This window comes from Acinonyx jubatus, chromosome D3 (genome assembly GCF_027475565.1).
Source record: "Acinonyx jubatus isolate Ajub_Pintada_27869175 chromosome D3, VMU_Ajub_asm_v1.0, whole genome shotgun sequence".
Taxonomy (NCBI): Eukaryota; Metazoa; Chordata; class Mammalia; order Carnivora; family Felidae; genus Acinonyx; species Acinonyx jubatus.
In genome coordinates, this window is record NC_069392.1 from 26952587 (window position 1) to 26969896 (window position 17310).

The 17310-nt window shown below is 50.8% G+C and overlaps 2 protein-coding genes across 4 annotated transcripts; both read left to right on the forward strand.

The window, feature by feature from the left end:
* The first annotated feature begins 2278 nt into the window (after window positions 1–2278).
* VPREB3 (V-set pre-B cell surrogate light chain 3) lies at window positions 2279–3577 on the forward strand. The gene is made up of 2 exons (XM_015086728.3): window positions 2279–2417; window positions 3144–3577. Exons 1-2 carry the CDS (start codon window positions 2369–2371, stop codon window positions 3446–3448), a joined length of 354 nt encoding a protein of 117 aa, XP_014942214.1. The 5' UTR covers window positions 2279–2368; the 3' UTR covers window positions 3449–3577.
* Window positions 3578–4804: 1227 nt separating this feature from the next.
* Window positions 4805–13640, forward strand: ZNF70 (zinc finger protein 70). Of its 3 annotated transcripts, none has more exons than XM_027049618.2 (2): window positions 4805–4954; window positions 8296–13640. In XM_027049618.2, the coding sequence occupies exon 2, from the start codon at window positions 8375–8377 to the stop codon at window positions 9719–9721; it is 1347 nt and encodes a 448-aa protein (XP_026905419.1). In that variant the 5' UTR covers window positions 4805–4954; window positions 8296–8374; the 3' UTR covers window positions 9722–13640. The 3 variants fall into 3 exon arrangements, with proteins under 3 accessions (XP_026905419.1, XP_014942222.2, XP_053062538.1); XM_015086736.3 differs by lacking the exon at window positions 4805–4954 and adding an exon at window positions 4961–5210; XM_053206563.1 differs by lacking the exon at window positions 4805–4954 and adding an exon at window positions 6399–7492.
* The last annotated feature ends 3670 nt before the right edge of the window (window positions 13641–17310 follow it).

Sequence of the window (17310 nt, forward strand, 5' to 3'; positions counted from 1 at the left end):
CATGAGCCTCTACCAGACCCCTTCAGCCAGGATGCCAGGTAGGTGTCTGGAGCAGGCTCCCATCCTGTGCCAGCTCCCTTTTCCCCAAGGTTTTAGAAATGCCTTCTCCCCCCTTCCCCCACAGTGATTAGGCTGTTTGTCCTGCCCTCTGGGCCACTGAGGCAAGAGGAGGACTGGATCCTCCATGCGGCTCCCCCAGCACCACACTCTGCCTCTGTTTCAGCACTCAGCTCAGTGCTTCCACCTGTAGAAAGGGGGTTAAGAACATGACTCAGCAAAGTCCTTGTGAGGATTAAATGTGGTAACACTTTGTTTATTTAGTAGGCTCCACGCCCAATGCAGGGCTTGAAGTCACAACCCTGAGGTCAAGAGTTGCATGTTCTACCAACTGAGCCAGCCAGGCACCCTTTAAAACATATTACCTTGAGGGGCGCCTGGGTGGCTCAGTCGCTTAGGCGGCCAACTTCGGCTCAGGTCATGATCTCGCGGTCCGTGAGTTCGAGACCCGCGTCGGGCTCTGTGCTGACAGCTCAGAGCCTGGAGCCTGTTTCAGATTCTGTGTCTCCCTCTCTCTGACCCTCCCTGTTCATGCTCTCTCTCTGCCTGTCTCAAAAATAAATAAAAACGTTAAAAAAAAATTAAAACAAAAAAACCAAAAAAACATATTACCTTGGTCTCAGCATGCAGAAAGTACACATTCAGTACTGTAGAAACAGGTAGTGTTTCCCCCGAAACTATTTAAACACAGGACACTTTCTTCTCGGGACAGCACTATCTCTGGGACTTGTGTCCTGCAGAACACAGCTCAGGAGTGGCTGCAACCAGATTCCAGAAGAATGGCCACTCCGAGCCCGGGAGCCTCAATTCCAACAACCATCATGGTTGTCCCAAGAGTTCATCTTCAGTGCGACCAAGGAGGAATCAGATGTTGAGTGTCTTAGAGATGCCCTGAGGAGTTGTTAGGAATGGGATGGGGCCCATTGGAGGTAAAGTTCCCCCAAGGGAACTCTCTAGTCTTTGAGTTAATAAGAGTGTACTGTTCTAATTACTTTTATTATTTAGGTATGGCAAGGCCAGCAGACCAGGAGGTTGCCATTGAGAAGATAGTTTGTTCCCTGCAGATCTCTAAAGGAGGGGTCATGCTGCACCAGAGGGGAACACATGGGGAAACACCCAGTAAGTCAGCAGGCAGAGGGAGAGGGGGAGTCTTTACTGGTGGTTTCTGAGGCTAAGAACAGAGGAGGAAAGGTAAGCAGGCTCCAGATTGGCTAGTTTGAATAATTTCAGGGCTCTGGGGCATAGGGACTTTCCCTGGATGTCAGGTACCTGGCCCTGGGTGACTAAGGCAGGATGATATTGCCCCACGGTATGAGAGCCATAGAGGAGGTGGTTGCGGGTGTGGGCTCTGGATTGGTTTGCATCTGATAAGTGCCTGCATTATTTCAGGAACTGGCTAGCTCTGAGAGGGTCAGTGAGTCCCTCCAAGGTCAGCAAGGCCCCAAATGTCAAAGCATCAGAACACAGAAAATGCAAGGCATGATTAATAGACACACCGTCCCCAGCACTGAGCAAATAAATCCCATCTGCTTCTTCCCAACCTTTGGGCTCGCACTATACTCATCTTCATTTTCCTAATGAGGAAACTGAGCCACAGAGAGGGCAAGGAACTTGCCTGAATTCATGAAGACGAGGAGGTTCTGAGATTCAAGTTTGAATACCAATTTGGGAAGTCAGCTCCCCTCTGTCTGGCAAATTAAAGGGACTGACCATGTCAAGTGCTGGCAAGGATGTCCCTGGAACTCTCCTACCTGCTGGTGGCAGTGCAGATTGGTACAACCATGTTGGGAACACTTATGTAATCTACTAAAGCGAAATGTACATGTTCCCTATCACCAGGCAACTCCAGCCCCTGGTGTCTACCAGAAGAAATGAGAGCACAGGTGCACCAAACACATTGACAGGGATGTTCACAGCGGTTTTAGTTGTAATAGCTAAAGACTGGAAAGCACCCAAATGTCTAATAACAGGAGAATGGTATAGTCATCAAGCCATACACTTAAAATCTGTGAACTTTACCTCATGTGAGAGACACCTCAATAAAAAAGGATCTACCTGCTATAACACACATACGGGCATATGTGTAGATTTCCAGGCTCCTCGGAAGTCCCTGTGGGCCAGGACCCCAAAGACATCTGGGAAGATAGGGCCAGCTGTTGGGCTCCAGCTACTATACCCCCAAGTCCCCACCCCCAGTTAATGGGCTGATTTGCATGCCTTGTCATGGTCCAGGGGCTTCCCCTGCCTGTGCTCTGAAGCACCTGGAACACTCCCAACAGAACAACTCCTGTCTGCCTCCTTGCCTCTGGCCATGGCCTGCTGGCATCTGGCCCTTCTTCTGACTGGGGCCCTCCTGTCAGGTGAGCTCTCCCTAGGCCTAGCTCACCTGGGGTGGGGTGGGGTGGAACTGGCTCCAGAAGGCCCCTGCAAGGAAACAAGTCAATGTGGGCAGTGGGAGGGTTCTAGAAAAGGCATTAAGGTGGAGGGGAGAACTGGCTATAGATGGCTCTGCCCTAGACCTGGGGCAAGTCACATATCTGTATGGGCCTCAGTTTCCCCATTTGTGAATGACGAGATTGTTAGGATCCCTTTGGATTCGGATTCTTTGGGGTCTTTTTAGTTTTTCACAGGGGAAGCTACCCTACAGGGCCTCAGGGACAACCTATCCTTGAGAAGATTCCCAGCAGCCAGTTGTCTGAGGTTGAGTCGATGGGTGGGACAGCCCAGGAGGCTTCCTGGTGGTGGTTAATCCATAGCCAGGGTTTGGAAGAGCCAGTGTGACTGAGGGGTAGGGGTCTGCAGGGCAAGGAATGGGGGTGGGCAGCAGAAGGACCCAGAGGCCACCAGTCCCACCCTCTGAACTCTAGGCGCTCAACTGAACACAGATCCTTGGGAACATACCACCAATGAGGATTTAACAGTCACCAACTCTGTGCCCCATCCAACCTCGAATCCATGGCACTGGGCTATGGGCCTTTTGGGAGTCAGTCTCCGTGGAGCCTTCACAAGGTTGGGGCAGGAAAAAAAGGAGCCCATGTCAGGCCTGGGCCCATGGGTATCTCTCTCTCTCTCTGTCTTTCAACCAGGCTTGGCCCAGCCGGATGCACTGCTTGTCTTCCCAGGTCAAGTGGCCCAACTCTCCTGCATTCTCAGCCCCCGCCATGCCATCATTGGGGAGTACGGCGTGTCTTGGTATCAGCAACGGGCAGGCAGTGCCCCCCGACACCTCCTCTACTACCGCTCAGAGGAGGACTACCACCGGCCCCCTGACATCCCTGACCGCTTCTCAGCAGCCACGGACGCCGCCCACAACGCCTGCATTCTGACCATCAGCCCTGTGCAGCCTGAGGATGATGCAGATTATTACTGCTCTGTGGGTTACATATCCTAGGAGTGGACTGTGGGATGAGCGCCTCTTGACTGCCTCTCACATCTGCACCCTGACCTTGGGCCCCTAACTTTCTCTGAATCTTGATTTTCCTCCTCTGTAACATGGGTTAGTAATATTAAACGTGAACAATTAACTATTCTGAGAACCATGAGATCCCTGCTGAAAGAGTGACTGGGAGTGTGGGGGTAGGGATACAGGGGATTGTTACAGAAGAGGAAGCACCTGAGACCCTTGAAGCGGGCCCAGCCTCTCCACTGGCCCCCAGGGGACTCAGACTGGTGGCCTGGGCTTCCTGTTACCTGAGGAACTGGAGAAAGAGAAAAAGGAACCAGCCCTTGCTGCTCCTAGTTCCGCATGGCAGGTTGTGGTCCAACGCTCAAGGGGTGACTGGACTGGGTTCTCATGGAGCCCAGGCTGTTAGCTTGGAGGGCGGAGGGGAGCTCCTCCTACTCCCTGACCGGGCAGGGAGGCAGGGGTGTGGGGGGGGGGGGTACTCAGAGGCACCTGTGGACCAGGTCAGAAGGTACTGAACACAGGTGGGCAGCATCTCTCCTGTCAGGAACATGTGTTCCACTGGTCTCCAGTGATAGGGGCTATGCCCCTCTCCCCACTCCAGGCTCTCCCACAGGCAGGGAAGGCCTTACCTGAGCAACTGAGCCCAACAGGGAGCACTGGGTAGAGGGGCAATTCTTATCAGAAGTGGAGCTGAGCGTCTGGGTATGGGTTGGGCGGGTGGGGTTCAGGCACATACTCCTCTTCCATCCTGGTTCCCCCAACAGGCGCCTTATGTCCGGAGGTCATTCATCCCTCAGATGTACTGGAGTTGGGGGTCTCCAGGGAACAGAGAGAGTCCCGCCCACACTCCCAGCCTCCTGGGTCCTCACTGGGCCACTTCTCCATATCTCAGTCTCTATTGGTACCGGCTGGGCAATCAAGACCAAGGCTACTTAGGGAGGGTGAATCAAACAGGCCTCCTGGGCCTGTGCGGGGTGACGGGCTCCACAGCTTTGGGAACACCTTTCCTTCTCCCGAAAACCCCAGCCGCCCCAGTGTCCTCTGGCTTGCCCCCACCCCCAGGGCAAGTGCAGCCGGAACTCGACCCTCGGCCTGCGGCTTTAGGCCGGCCTGCCCCTCCCGGTCTCAGTTTCCTCTTCTTCACTCCCGCCAACGCCTGCCCAGCTGTTTCCCCCACGACCAGGAAGCGCTTTGAGAACGGACCCGGACCATTTCCAGACCTTGTGCCCCGAGCCAGAGCGGCTAAGCGGAGGACTACAGGCGCGGCGGGACCACCGAGACGCGAGGACCTCCGCGCGGCCTAGAGCGGTCCCGGAAGTGCCCGCGGGCGGGGGCGGGGCTCCGGGCGCTCGGGCCGCCGCAGGCTCCGCGTCAGCAGCCGCCACGGAGTGAGGCCGGGTCGGCCGCGGGTTGGAGCAGCTCAGGTACGGCCCCGCCCCGCCCGCCCGCGGCCCCGCCCCGGCCCAGGTGAGCGGCCCCGCCCCGACCCAGGTGAGTGGCTCCGCATCAGCCAGTGTGACCACCTGCCCCTCCGGTGGCCCCGGGTGTGGGCGTCCCCCATCGGCTGGAAGCATGTAGGGGCTCCAGCGTCGCCGCTTGCGTGGCGTGTGCGTGTCCGCGGCCGCTCGAGGGCCTCCAACCAGGAAACCCTGACCGGTCCGAGGGTATCCCCAGTGCCCAGGCCCTGGGGGCTCCCTGAAGCATAGGGTGACAGATGAAAGAGGAGCCGAAGAAGACCCTGAGAGAGGTGGGAAGATGGGGTCCCAGACCTTTGGATCTTCGGCCCAAAAATAATTAAAACATTGTTGAGAACAGTTAAAGGATTGCCAACTTTCTAAACAGTGGGAACGTCAGCGTATAGGTGGTCCGTAATGGGAATGGAAAACCCCTAAGGAGGGAACTTTAGAAACACCAGGATTTAACAGGTGGGTGGAGGAAGAGTTGCAATCACAGATACCCAAGAAAAAAATAACCAGAAAGCATTAAAACTAGGGGGAAAACTTTCAGAAACGAAGGGAATAAAGCAGGGGGTGGGAGTGGGGTGGGTGGTTCAAAACCTTGAGGTGTTCAGGTAGTAGGCAAGGTGGGTTTAATGAAGGGGTGGACCTGTATTATCACATCTCCCACGTTTTCAAGAGAAAGCCTGAAACTTACTGAGTTTTCAGTATTGGCAGCTAAGTCAAACAAAAAGGAAAAGTTCAACTCTTTGCGAGCCAAGCAAAACGCGTCTGTGGCAGGATCCCCAGGCTGCCAATTTGCAACTTCTGAAATGAAGGGTTTTGAGAAGGGAGCTATTGGTGAGCATTGCCAAAAGGGGTGGGAAAGTGAAGTCTGAGAAGAGAGGGATTGGCCATAAGGAGGTCATTGGATGCGACAGCTGAAGACCCTGCTGAAACTGGAAACTTGAAATCTGTCTCAGTGCAGTACACAGTCGTATGATTTTCTTTGGCAACATTTAACATCTTAGGAGGAATTGATGGAGGAGGTTGGTAGTTGGCAGCTGGTTACAGCAGGGCAAAGAGGTGAGGAACGTGATGCTGGTCAGAGTCCATAGTTGTTAGATCCACGATAGAGTCTAAGCTAGACAGGGAAGGGTGGACTAAAAGAGGAGAACCTGGGTGAAATTGTTGGGTTGTTTGACCTGATGAGGTGGATTTAGAGAGCCTGAAGGACTGGAGATTATGGTTCCTGAAGAGGAGGGGGAGGGGAGTTAAATGGTCAAAGAATTTTTGAGAATCCTTCAGTTCTATGCTTCTTTTTACACCGGGCTTTTTTACCCCCTGGAAATTCATTTAAAACAAAACAAAACAAAAGTTTCCAAATAGAAATGAGTTCCATCGTGACTATGCTGATTAATTTAGCATGGCATGTCTTTTGAGCAGCTCATTCTCCACGCTTGAGTGTACCGTTAATAATACCTGGGTATAGAGTTGGTGAGGGTTAAATGCAAATGTGCCTGTAGAAGATCTAGTGGTGCCTAGCACATAGTAGATGCTCAGTAAACATGAGCTGTTATCATTATCCTGGTACCTGGGGAGTTTCCCTTCAGCTTGCACAGCAATTTCGGAAGGGGATCCTGAGGGGCTCCCTCAGAGGCCACCATAGTGGGATGGGGGGTGCCGAATGGGCAGTCGCTATGGAAACAACCCCTGTTGATCGGAATCATTGTTTTTCTTTCTTTATTGGTATCTCCCATACAATTTATTTAAATAAAGAATTCTTTGCTCCCTTCCCCCCAAAAAGTGTGACCATCAGTTCTAGCACAAAAACAGATGGCTTTTCCTCCATTCAGTCATGTATTTATTCAACAAATGTGTGTGGAGCTTGTCCTGTTGTGCTGGGGGCGCTGGCGATTCCAAAATGAAAGAGCACAGTACCTTGCCCTCAGGGAGCTCTCAGGCAGTGGTGGCGAGAGTCCTGATGGCAGATGTTTGCCATCCACGGCCATGGGTGTTGTGAGAGACATGTGCACTGAGCTCCATGCACCACTCAGGGGATGTGCTGAGATTGTGAGAGTTGTAGGGTGAGTAAAGACATTTGGACTGAGTCTGGGAAGATGAGCCAGTGGCAGTGTGAGAAGGGAGCAGGATCAGTTAGGAGGAGGAAGCAGCAGGAGCCTGGGTGGCTCAGTCAGTTGAGTGTCTGACCGGCTCAGGTCATGTTCTCGCGGCTCATGAGTTCGAGCCCCGCATCAGGCTCTGTGCTGACAGCTCAGAGCCTGGAGCCTGTTTCAGATTCTGTGTCTCCCTCTCTCTCTGTTCCTCCCCGCTCACGCTCTGTTTCTCTCTCTGTGTCTCTCAAAGATAAATAAACATTTAAAAAAAAAAAGAAGAGGAGGAGGAGAAAACAGCAACTAGGAGTATGTGGAAGGAGAGGCTACAGATGGTGCTGGAAGGGCCAGGTGTGAAGGGCTTTGTGAAGGATTTGAGCTGCTATAAGATCCCGAGACAGACGATCAGGCCTGTGTTTGGGGATTTGACACTGGTGTCAGTGTAGAGAACTACCAGAGAGAGGGAGTAGAAGCTGGAGGTAGGTGGTCAGTAATGAAATACTCCTGGGGAGTTGCACTGAGGCCTGAGCTGTGACCTGACAGACAGGCAGAGACTTCTTAATAAAGCTTCAGGAAATGGACAGACTAGACATATGGGGTGAGAGAGGGAGAAGTCTAGGCTGACTCCCAGTGTTGTGGCTTAGGCTCCTAGCTGGAGGGGGTGCAGCCAACCTAGTGTAGGAGGGAAGTCTGTGCCTTTCCTCAGAACCCCCTACCCCCAACATCCTCCAGTAGCTAGAATCTTGCCCCTTTTCCACAATGGCTGTACTTCCTATTCTAGTCCGCCTTTCAGAACAGCCTCAGCCTTTCGATTCTAGACACTACAATGTGGCACTTGATTCTGTCTTTTTTGTAGTTTTTTTTTAATTTTGTATTTTTTTTTTGAGAGAGAGAGAGAGAGAGATTGTGAGTGGGGGAGGGGCAGAGAGAGAGAGAGACAGGGACAGAGGATCCAAAGTGGGCTCTATACTGACAGCAGCAAGCCTGATGCGGGGCTCTAACTCACAAACTGTGAGATCATGATCTGAGCCGAAGTTGGACGCTCAACAACTGAGCCACTCAGGCACCCCTGTAGTTGTTTCTGATAAATCAAACTGTTTGCTAATTCAGTGGGGATCATCTCAAGGGCAAAATTGTATCTTCTGCTTATTTTGTTATGTCCACGATAGAATATGACACAGGAAGGAGGCACTTACTAGGTACTTGATTTGCAGACTTGACAATGTCCCTTGGTTTCTTTTCAGATTTGCAGACTTGACAGTGTCCCTTGGTTTCTTCCCAGGTGACGAGAACAGTAAGCGTGTCCTTAAGAAGACCATCTTTTAAGAAATACAGTCATTGGGGGTGATACTAGATTCACAATGGAGGTTCCCCCAGCAGCCAAGCTTGGTGAGACCTTTGTGTTTGAGGACGGATTAGAGATGCAGCAAGAACTTTTCCCAGAGGAGGACCTGGGGGACCCTTTTCTTCAGGAAAGAGGCTTAGAGCAAATGGCTGTTATTTATAAGGAGATCCCTCTTGGGGAGCAGGACGAGGAACATGACGATTATGAGGGCAATTTTAGTCTGTGCTCAAGCCCTGTTCAGCATCAGAGTACCCCCCTGGTACACAGACCCCAGGACGATGACCTTTTCGGCCAAACCTTCCTCCAGAAATCAGACCTTAGTATGTGTCAGATAATCCACAGTGGAGAAGAACCCAGTAGACGTGACTGTGAACAGGTGAGCAAGGTGCACACAGGACCTAACGAACCTCACAGAACTGCGCCGCCAGCAAAACCCTACGCGTGTCGGGAATGTGGGAAGGCCTTCAGCCAGAGCTCCCACCTTCTCCGGCACCTGGTGATTCACACTGGGGAGAAGCCCTACGAGTGTTGTGAGTGCGGGAAGGCCTTCAGCCAGAGCTCGCACCTTCTCAGACATCAGATAATCCACACGGGGGAGAAGCCCTATGAATGCCGGGAATGCGGAAAAGCCTTTCGCCAGAGTTCAGCCCTCACGCAACACCAGAAAACCCACACTGGGAAGAGACCATACGAGTGTAGGGAATGTGGGAAAGATTTCAGCCGGAGCTCAAGTCTCCGAAAACACGAGCGCATTCACACGGGTGAGAAACCTTATCAGTGTAAGGAATGCGGGAAATCCTTCAACCAGAGTTCCGGCCTGAGCCAGCACCGCAAAATCCACACCCTGAAGAAGCCTCACGAGTGTGAGCTCTGTGGGAAAGCCTTCTGTCACAGGTCCCACCTGATTCGGCACCAGCGGATTCACACGGGGAAGAAACCTTACAAATGTGAAGAGTGCGGGAAAGCCTTCAGCCAGAGCTCCAACCTCATTGAGCATCGGAAGACGCACACTGGCGAGAAACCCTACAAATGCCATAAGTGTGGTAAGGCCTTCAGCCAGAGCTCATCCCTCATCGAGCACCAGCGCATCCACACTGGGGAGAAGCCCTATGAGTGCGGCCAGTGTGGGAAGGCCTTCTGCCACAGCTCGGCACTGATTCAGCACCAGAGAATCCACACAGGGAAGAAACCCTACACGTGCAACGAGTGCGGCAAGGCCTTCCGGCACAGGTCAGCCCTGATCGAGCACTATAAAACCCACACCAGAGAGAAGCCCTATGAGTGTAACAAATGCGGCAAGTCCTTCAGGGGAAGCTCACACCTTATTCGGCACCAGAAAATCCATGCTGGGGAGAAGCTCTAGAAAGAAGAGCTCACACCAAAGCTCGAAACCCTTTCCCAGATGGAGCCCACACCCCATAGCTTTGTCTCTGAGATCCCACCCACCCCTCTGATCCCAGGGCCAAAAAGAAATGTGTCAACCTAGGTGCTCCTGGCCATCCACACTAGCAGCAAGGCCCCCTCTTGGCCAGCTGGGTGCCCCACACTCAGCAGGTTTACGGAGTGGAAGGGAGGGTAAACTAACAGGAAAGCTGCTAAAATGGAGGCCTGCCCAAAAAAGAGAGCTGGCCTTCGATTGTTCATGTTTGACTCCCAAGCCCAGGAGACTGAATTTTGCCGTCTCTTCACCTTTGCCAAAATTCAGAAGAATGAACGCCAGAGGGAGAAAGTTGAGTTAAACACACAAGAATGTCAGGTGAACTCTTTTAACATCAGGTTGCAGTTTGGCACTTTTAGAAGACAGAACTCTGCTCATAGTCCAAATCAGCTGAAGGAAGATGAATCCAAAAGTAGATACATTAGCAGCAAAATGGAATCTTTCACCTGGCTTGGGCATTGGTGGGGACAACCGAAACAGGCTACAGAAGAAAAGGAGGGTCTGGAAGCATTCGTTCTGGGGTTGAGGGAGAGGGTGGCAAGTCCCTGGTGTGGTGTTTTAATCTCTGTTCTGGATTAGAGTGAGGTTGGTCTTTGGCAGGTGGCTCTTTCACAAGAGGGTTGAGGTTTCATTTCATGGGCCAGAGGATGTTTGACACTGCCTTGGACTCAGCCTGGCACAAGGAATTAGTGCCCTCCAGTGATAACCCCTCTATAAGACCCAGGGCCCCCAAGACCATGGTATGCCTTGGTTGTCAGCAGGGCCCGTGTCTGGTCTGGCTTCCAGTGCTGGGGGACATAGGAAGCAGGGCGATTCAGTCAGAGGTCCCAGTTCTGCGCCTCCTATTCCAGTGGCCTTGAGGAGGCTCCAAGGCTCGGTTTCCCTATCTGTGAGATGCGGATGGTGGGACCTGGCCACGTACCTCTGAGGGTCCAAGGCTCCTGTTCGCCATGAAACCACCCATGAAAGTGCTTTGGCGACTGGCAGTTGAAGGTGGGTGGAGACCCAGTGTGACCCTTGTCCCACTCAGAGATCTGAAAGGCAACCCTGTCTGTTTTCCAGGTGGCCGGGCTCACAGCAGGCCCTCCCATTAAACCAGAGCTTAGGCTTTCCTTCACTCCCTCCAGCCTGCACCCTGGGCCTTGTCCCAGACAGGGACCCTTCCCAGATGCCATCCTGAACCTCCCCCTAGCAGCAGCATGGTCTGTGTGGCCTGTGTCCCATGCTTCGGGCTGTCCTCTCCCTGGGAATTGTTCCAGAAGTACCATCGCCTGTGTCCTGCCAAGACCAGCTCAGTCGGCATCCCCAGAGGAGGGGCTCAGACAGGGGTGTGTTTTTAAAGCTCCCCAGGTGATTAGGGCATTCCGGCCAGGGTGTGAGCCCTCTGCTGGGCATCCGTGCAACCCTAGCATCACCCAAATGTCAGGCCTGCTTGCCATGAGCAGAGCTTGAAGGTGGCAGTTCTGTCTCAGTCCCCATGCCTCCCATCCCCCAGGAATGGGCTCAGGCAGTGCTGTGTCTGGCTAGTTGGTAAGTGTCCCAGGTGCTCAGGCCTTCATTTGGCCACTGGGATCTCTTTGGTGCTACTTTCCCCCAGGCTCCTCAGAGGCAGTGTGAGCTATTTTGAAGTTTTCCAAAAGTTGATGGCTGGAATCCCATAACCCCATCATGGTAATGCTGGCTATTTCAGCTAATCAAGGGGTTGGCTTGGCAGTTATGTATAGTTTTGATGAATAAAAATGAGCAAGTCATAGTTGTTAGTAAGTGGGACTTGGCAGGCTAGGAATTTTCAGAGGACTGGTCTCCAGCTAGGGGATCACAGTGGGAGTCCCAGCCTGGAGAACAGCAGTTGCTCCTGTCCAGCTCTTCTCCTTGAAGGAGTGTGTGAAACAGCACCGCCAGTTGGTCAGGTCCCCTAGAACCTGCTGTACCACTAGCTAGACTGGCCTGACTGGGTGGCCCCTGGCTGTCTCCTGCAGGTGGCCTGTGCTGAGGGTCTTCAGTCATTTACCATGAGTGCAGAGAGAATCAAGACGCCTGTTCAGCGTGGGTGGGACAGCAGACCCCTCCCCTAGATCTACCTCCTCGGCCATCCCCTATTTGGCCTTACCTGGGCTCGGCCTCGGCCTCTCCTTATTGGGCAGTCATCTGGGTCCTACCTTTGCTGTCTCTTTCCGTGTGCCTCTGCACACCCCAGCCAAATCGATTTTCTTAAAGCATCTCTTTGCACATGTCACCATTCTCCTTAAAACCAACCTGCAGGGGCTTTTCTGCACATAAGCCCCCATTTCAGCCAACCTGGTTTGCCCCTTCTGAACAAACCACAGGGAGTTCCTGGCCACCCGCCCAGACGCTCTCTCCACTCCCAGCTTCTCTCCACTGTTTTTATGCGGTTCTTGCATTTTGGAATATGCACTTTGTCCTCCTCCTCCCCCCACCCTCTCCTCCCTCCTTTCAACAATTTATGGAACGTGGGGAATGAGACCCCCTTTCTGAATAGTTGACGGGTCCTCACAGAACTATGGTAAGACCAGGTACTTTTCAAAGCGTGAGCAGAACCTAGTCCTTTCTTTTCACATTTCTTCACTGTTTTACGTGTTTTCAAATCCTTCATTTTATTTAGGTTCTTGAACAGTGTAATAGAACATCCTGGCAATATTTTAATCGCCCTTGAATTACTTGTCATTTTTGTTTGGTTGTCTTACTTTTTTTCTTCTTATGACAGACGTTGAGTCTTGTAAAGCTCCAACTCTTGGTTTTGTTTACTAATTGAATTGTTTTGTCCAACTGTATGTATTCCATCTCTCTCTCTCTCTCTCTTTTTTTGACTTAATACTTCACATTTCTAAGATTAATTATTTAGATACAGTTAATTGTATTTTTAATGTTTCTAGTAAAAGTAGTTACTTTGGTCTACGACTTTTTTCTCAGAGCTTTTTCTGTCCTCTGTCACTTTGACATGTGCTATTTTTTGTTATTAGGAATCTCCTTTTGGCCCAAGTGTTATTTTTTATATTTCCATGTAATGAATGCATAGGTCATTGCTGTCATCTTACTGTACTGTGGTGTCAACATTTCTAAGTGTCCATAGAACTTCTCTGGGCCTGAACATATGATCCATTTTTATAAAGCATTTGTGTACTCTCAAGAAATGTATTTTTACTCTATCACTTCTATTTGTGAACTCAGTTTTTAAATTACTGTATTCAAATTCACACCTTCTCTGTTGCTTACTTTACAAGTTCTTAACCTGGGGTCTGCAGATTGCCTAGGAGTCCATGAGCATGCAGATCTATTTTGGAGGTTGTGTAGAGGGATCAAACAAAGCTGTGTGGTTATGTCCATGAATGAATTGCTTGGGGCTGGGCGTGGGGTGGGGTATCTGTAGCATTCACGACATTTTGGAAAGGCTCTGTGACCCCAAAATAGTTAAGAACACTCATTGGCCTGGTCAAATCATGGTCTGATGTGTTTCTTACCCTACCTATTTCTGTTTCACTTTGTTTCTATTTTATGTATGTCCTTGTAATATTAGATGTACAGTTCTCTCCAATCCTTTTTGAGAAGTAGGCAGGGTATCACTAAGTAAGTACCATGATATTTGGAACATATATATTGAACAGTAATATATTGAAAAATTGTGCCTTTTAGTACCCTCCTTGCCTTTCTTAAGGCTTCTAGCTGAAATTTCTCTTTTTCAGATATCATAATTGAAGACCCTGGCTTTTTTCACTTTGCATTTGCATGAGTTTATTTAGCTCAGCATTTTATTTTTAAAATTTGTGTATGTGCTTTGCTGTATAGCTTATAAACAGCAAAGTGTTGGATTTTGTTTTCTGGTTCTTTCTATAATTCTTTTTCTTTTTATGTAAGAAGTTCTCATATCATTATCATTTAGAGTAAGGTATAAATTATCTTCATATTTATATTTTAACATATATTAACGTATTTAACCCAGAAAGGCCATGTCTTTTAATCTCTTATCTCTAGGAGTTATTAACCATGTGTGGAGTATCATCTCTGGGTAGGCTAGAGGCTCCACCATTGGGCACACCTGCTCCTCCCTGTCTTCGTCAGTGCCAGGCTCTGTCCTGAACCCACTCTAACTACCTCTGGCTTCAGTGTTTTGGGCTGTAACACGGAGGAATGAGGCCACCTCACAGCCTTGTGGAGCTCAGAGGAGTAAGAAATACAAACCTTCATGGCAAACTGGGGGCGTAGAAGATTCTTATACTATTAGTGTTTTGAAAGATTTCTTTAATTTTCTGTTCTTACTCCCAGCGTTCTTTCAACATAACCTAGGTGCTTTGCTTTTTAGAAAATATTGCCAGATATAGCGAGAATTAGACATCACAGATCCGTCCCATGCTCCCTGAGTGAACCTGTATGGTAATTTGATCTCATAACCTCCATCCCCATCACCCGTCTGTCCCAGGTGGGTTCCCTGTCAGCCTTCCCTTTCCCCCTCTCCATGGTGGGAGAAAAGCACTGTCATAATTGCAAAGGATCAAGAATGGCAGATGGGGAAACTGACGCCAATGACTTACCAAAGGTGTGGCGAATTAGTGTTAGATCTACCTGGCAGCCATAGGGAAGAACAATTCCGGATGTTATGCTGGAGCCTTGGTTACTTGTTGCCAGGACTTCTCCAAGGTGAAGAGTGGTTGAGTCACCACCAGCCGAAGTGAAAACCATATACTCTCAGTGTGCTGAGTTGCTCAGCCTTTGAGGGGCAAGTTGCTGAGTTGCTCAGCCCTTGAGGGGCAAGTTGACATTTGCCAACATTACACAAGGTGAATATATATATTTGCCAGAATGTTGATGCACAGATTTACTGGGGGTAGGAAAAGAGAAGCCCTTTTTGGATTGAGAACCCCATCTTCAGTATCTAATAGCCCAGGAAACTGCATCAGAAGGTTGCCTGGTGAGTGTGGAATTGGGGTGTCAGGACATGGACCATCCCTCCTGTAGTACAGGCCATACAATTGCACAGTCCTGCGAATGGTGGTGGGGGGCACATGCTGAAGACCTCCAGTGTCTGTGGCCTCCCCCCTGGGGGGTGTCCTCCCTCTGAGGTCCAGAGCACCTGGTGACAACCTGCAAACCTGTGAAAGGCTCTTACAAGAGTTCCCCAAGTGAAGTGTCTTCCTTTTGCCACCACCCTTAGCCAGGCTAACTCTTCTCTTCCCCAGAGATAACTGGATGCACTACTCTTTCTGCTCCCTGCACCTCACTTAGGTCTTCCAGGTCCACTCCAGAAATGAGAGAAGGAGTCACAAGCAGCCAAGTAACAATGTGCTCCTTATGTAGCCTTCATGTTGCCTCATCTTCAAGAAAAAGGAAGTGGCACCTTGTGTGGTTCTGGATAGGTCTCCCAGGACCACAGGCACCCCCAAAAGTGAAGAGCTATCCTGGGTTCATGGTGGGAGTGAAAAGGGGGTAGAGTTAGTTGCCTTCTTGGAGCTTAGTGAGGTTTTATCTGGTCTTATAAATAAAGCCCAAGGTCTTTCCTTTCTGATAGCCCATCCTGGAGGTCTCCAACAGGGGCCTCTCTGCCCATCTTCCTTTCTATCTGACAGCCCTGTAGGGGAGGAACCTGCCACCGGGTCCCACACTGCGCTGTGGAGCAAGTGCTATGTGCACAAGAGACTTACTCCTGCCTGTTTTGCATGTCAAGAATGCTTTTCAACCCTCTCTCTATCACCTGTTCTTTTCTCCAGACTGATTTCAAACCAAGAGCTAGAAACCACTTCCTGCTGTGCCTTCTCATTCACTGATTTCCACCACCACCCCCACCCCCAAGTCTTGCCCTTAGTATCTCTTGATGCCACCTCTTCCTGTCATTTGCTCCCACCTTGGGCTGCTGCCATCCACTGCTGGCCTGCTGCACCACCCCCTCCCTGGCCTCCTACCACTGGCCAGACTTCCCCTCCTGGCTTTCTCCCCTTGGCAGTCAGAGTAAGCATTCTACTCTCTGATGGGGTCACTACCTTCCTCAAACACCCCTGTTGGTTTCTGTCAGCCTAAGTTTTGAGGCCAGCCTGTAGGCCCTTCCTGATGTGACACCCTCCTCCTCACCCAGGCCCTCCATGCTCCAGCCACACTGAACCCCTATGTTCTGGAACATGCCTTCCTCTGGCGGAAGGGTGTCCCTAAGGGTACACCCATCTCCCACCTATGGAAAGAGCATGGGCTGAAGATGGGGCATCCTTCTCCAGGATTAGCTATTCTGAGAAGGCCAGGCTCCCCTCCCCCACACAACCTTCCCCAGCCCTGTGCTGTATTCTAGGTGTCAGGTGCAGCTGGACCAGGGAGGAAGACCAAGTTTAGGGTCAGGGCCAGCACTCTGGTTAGTGGAGAATGAGAAGATAGAGTGGGTCCAAGATAGGGTGACTATTCTCCTTTATGTCACACTATGACACTTTCACATCATCTCAACACCTGGCATATTTACAGTCCTCCTAAAAATGACTTTGCAAGCACCCTAACTATGGTTTTGACTGAGCCCTCACCCTCCACAGCCTAGCCCCTGACCAGGACAACCAAATCTCAGACTCTCACAGTGACTGAATCTCACCTGGTCCTTGGTTTCTTCCCACTATGATGGAGCCAGGGCCCAGCCGGAATTTCAAGGGAAGGCTAGTTCATAGAAGAGTGAAGCAGGGAGAGCCTGGAATCAGTTCCAAGATGACAACAGAAGTCCTTGGCATTTTGTGTTCTCAGGCACTGAAGGGGAGAATGCTGGCAGGAGCCTGTTTCCCCATAGTACCTGCAGCAGGAGAGTGACAGGGAGGGAGACAAAGAGACCAGCCAATCCATAGAGACAGAGGAGAACTGTCCAGGGCAGCAGCGGACAAGGTCTCCTTGTCTGAGACCTCAGTGCATTCCAGGGCTAAGTATCTGACATGAAGCAAGAGGTCACCAGGGGGTGCTGGGAGTCTGCCTGGCAGAGATCAGAGAAACAGGACCCCACCTACTTGTGGGGTGCACACCAGCCTATGGGATGCTCAGCAGCTGCCTCCCCTCTGGCCTCTCCACAGGAGCAGATCCAGCATCTCCTTCTCACCTTTGCTTCAGCCATTCTGCGGGTCTGAAGCCAGAGGGGAGGCAGCTGCTGGGCATCCAACCTCCATCTCCACAGGAAACCAAGCTTGGGGACTCCTACCGGATGCATGGGTGCTACCAGATTTTTACACATCCCTGCCAGGAACTAACAGAACAAGTGTGCTGTGAATGGAAAAGGCTAGAGAAGACTTGAACAAGACAGTTAACCTCCTAGTCATCCATGGAGCAGCACATGCTGAGTGCAGAACACACATTCTTTCCAAGGCACACAAAACAAAAAGTGCATACATGCTGGGCTATAAAGAACAGAATCGGCAGATGTCAAAGGGCTGAAGTATAAATTATGTTCTTGGAATACAACACAATGATGCTAGTAACCAGAAACATGTAACCAGAAAACCAGTTTGAGGTGCCACTTACCCCCCCTCACCAAGGTTCACCAGCCTGGG

What these genes read in the sequence shown, in the direction of transcription:
- VPREB3 (XM_015086728.3), top strand. Translation starts at nt 2,369, where the DNA reads ATGGCCTGCTGGCATCTGGCCCTTCTTCTGACTGGGGCCCTCCTGTCA. An exon ending in GACTGGGGCCCTCCTGTCAG is followed by an intron (nt 2,418 to 3,143) that starts GTGAGCTCTCCC and finishes TCTTTCAACCAG; the next exon opens with GCTTGGCCCAGCCGGATGCA.
- ZNF70 (XM_027049618.2), top strand. Translation starts at nt 8,375, where the DNA reads ATGGAGGTTCCCCCAGCAGCCAAGCTTGGTGAGACCTTTGTGTTTGAG.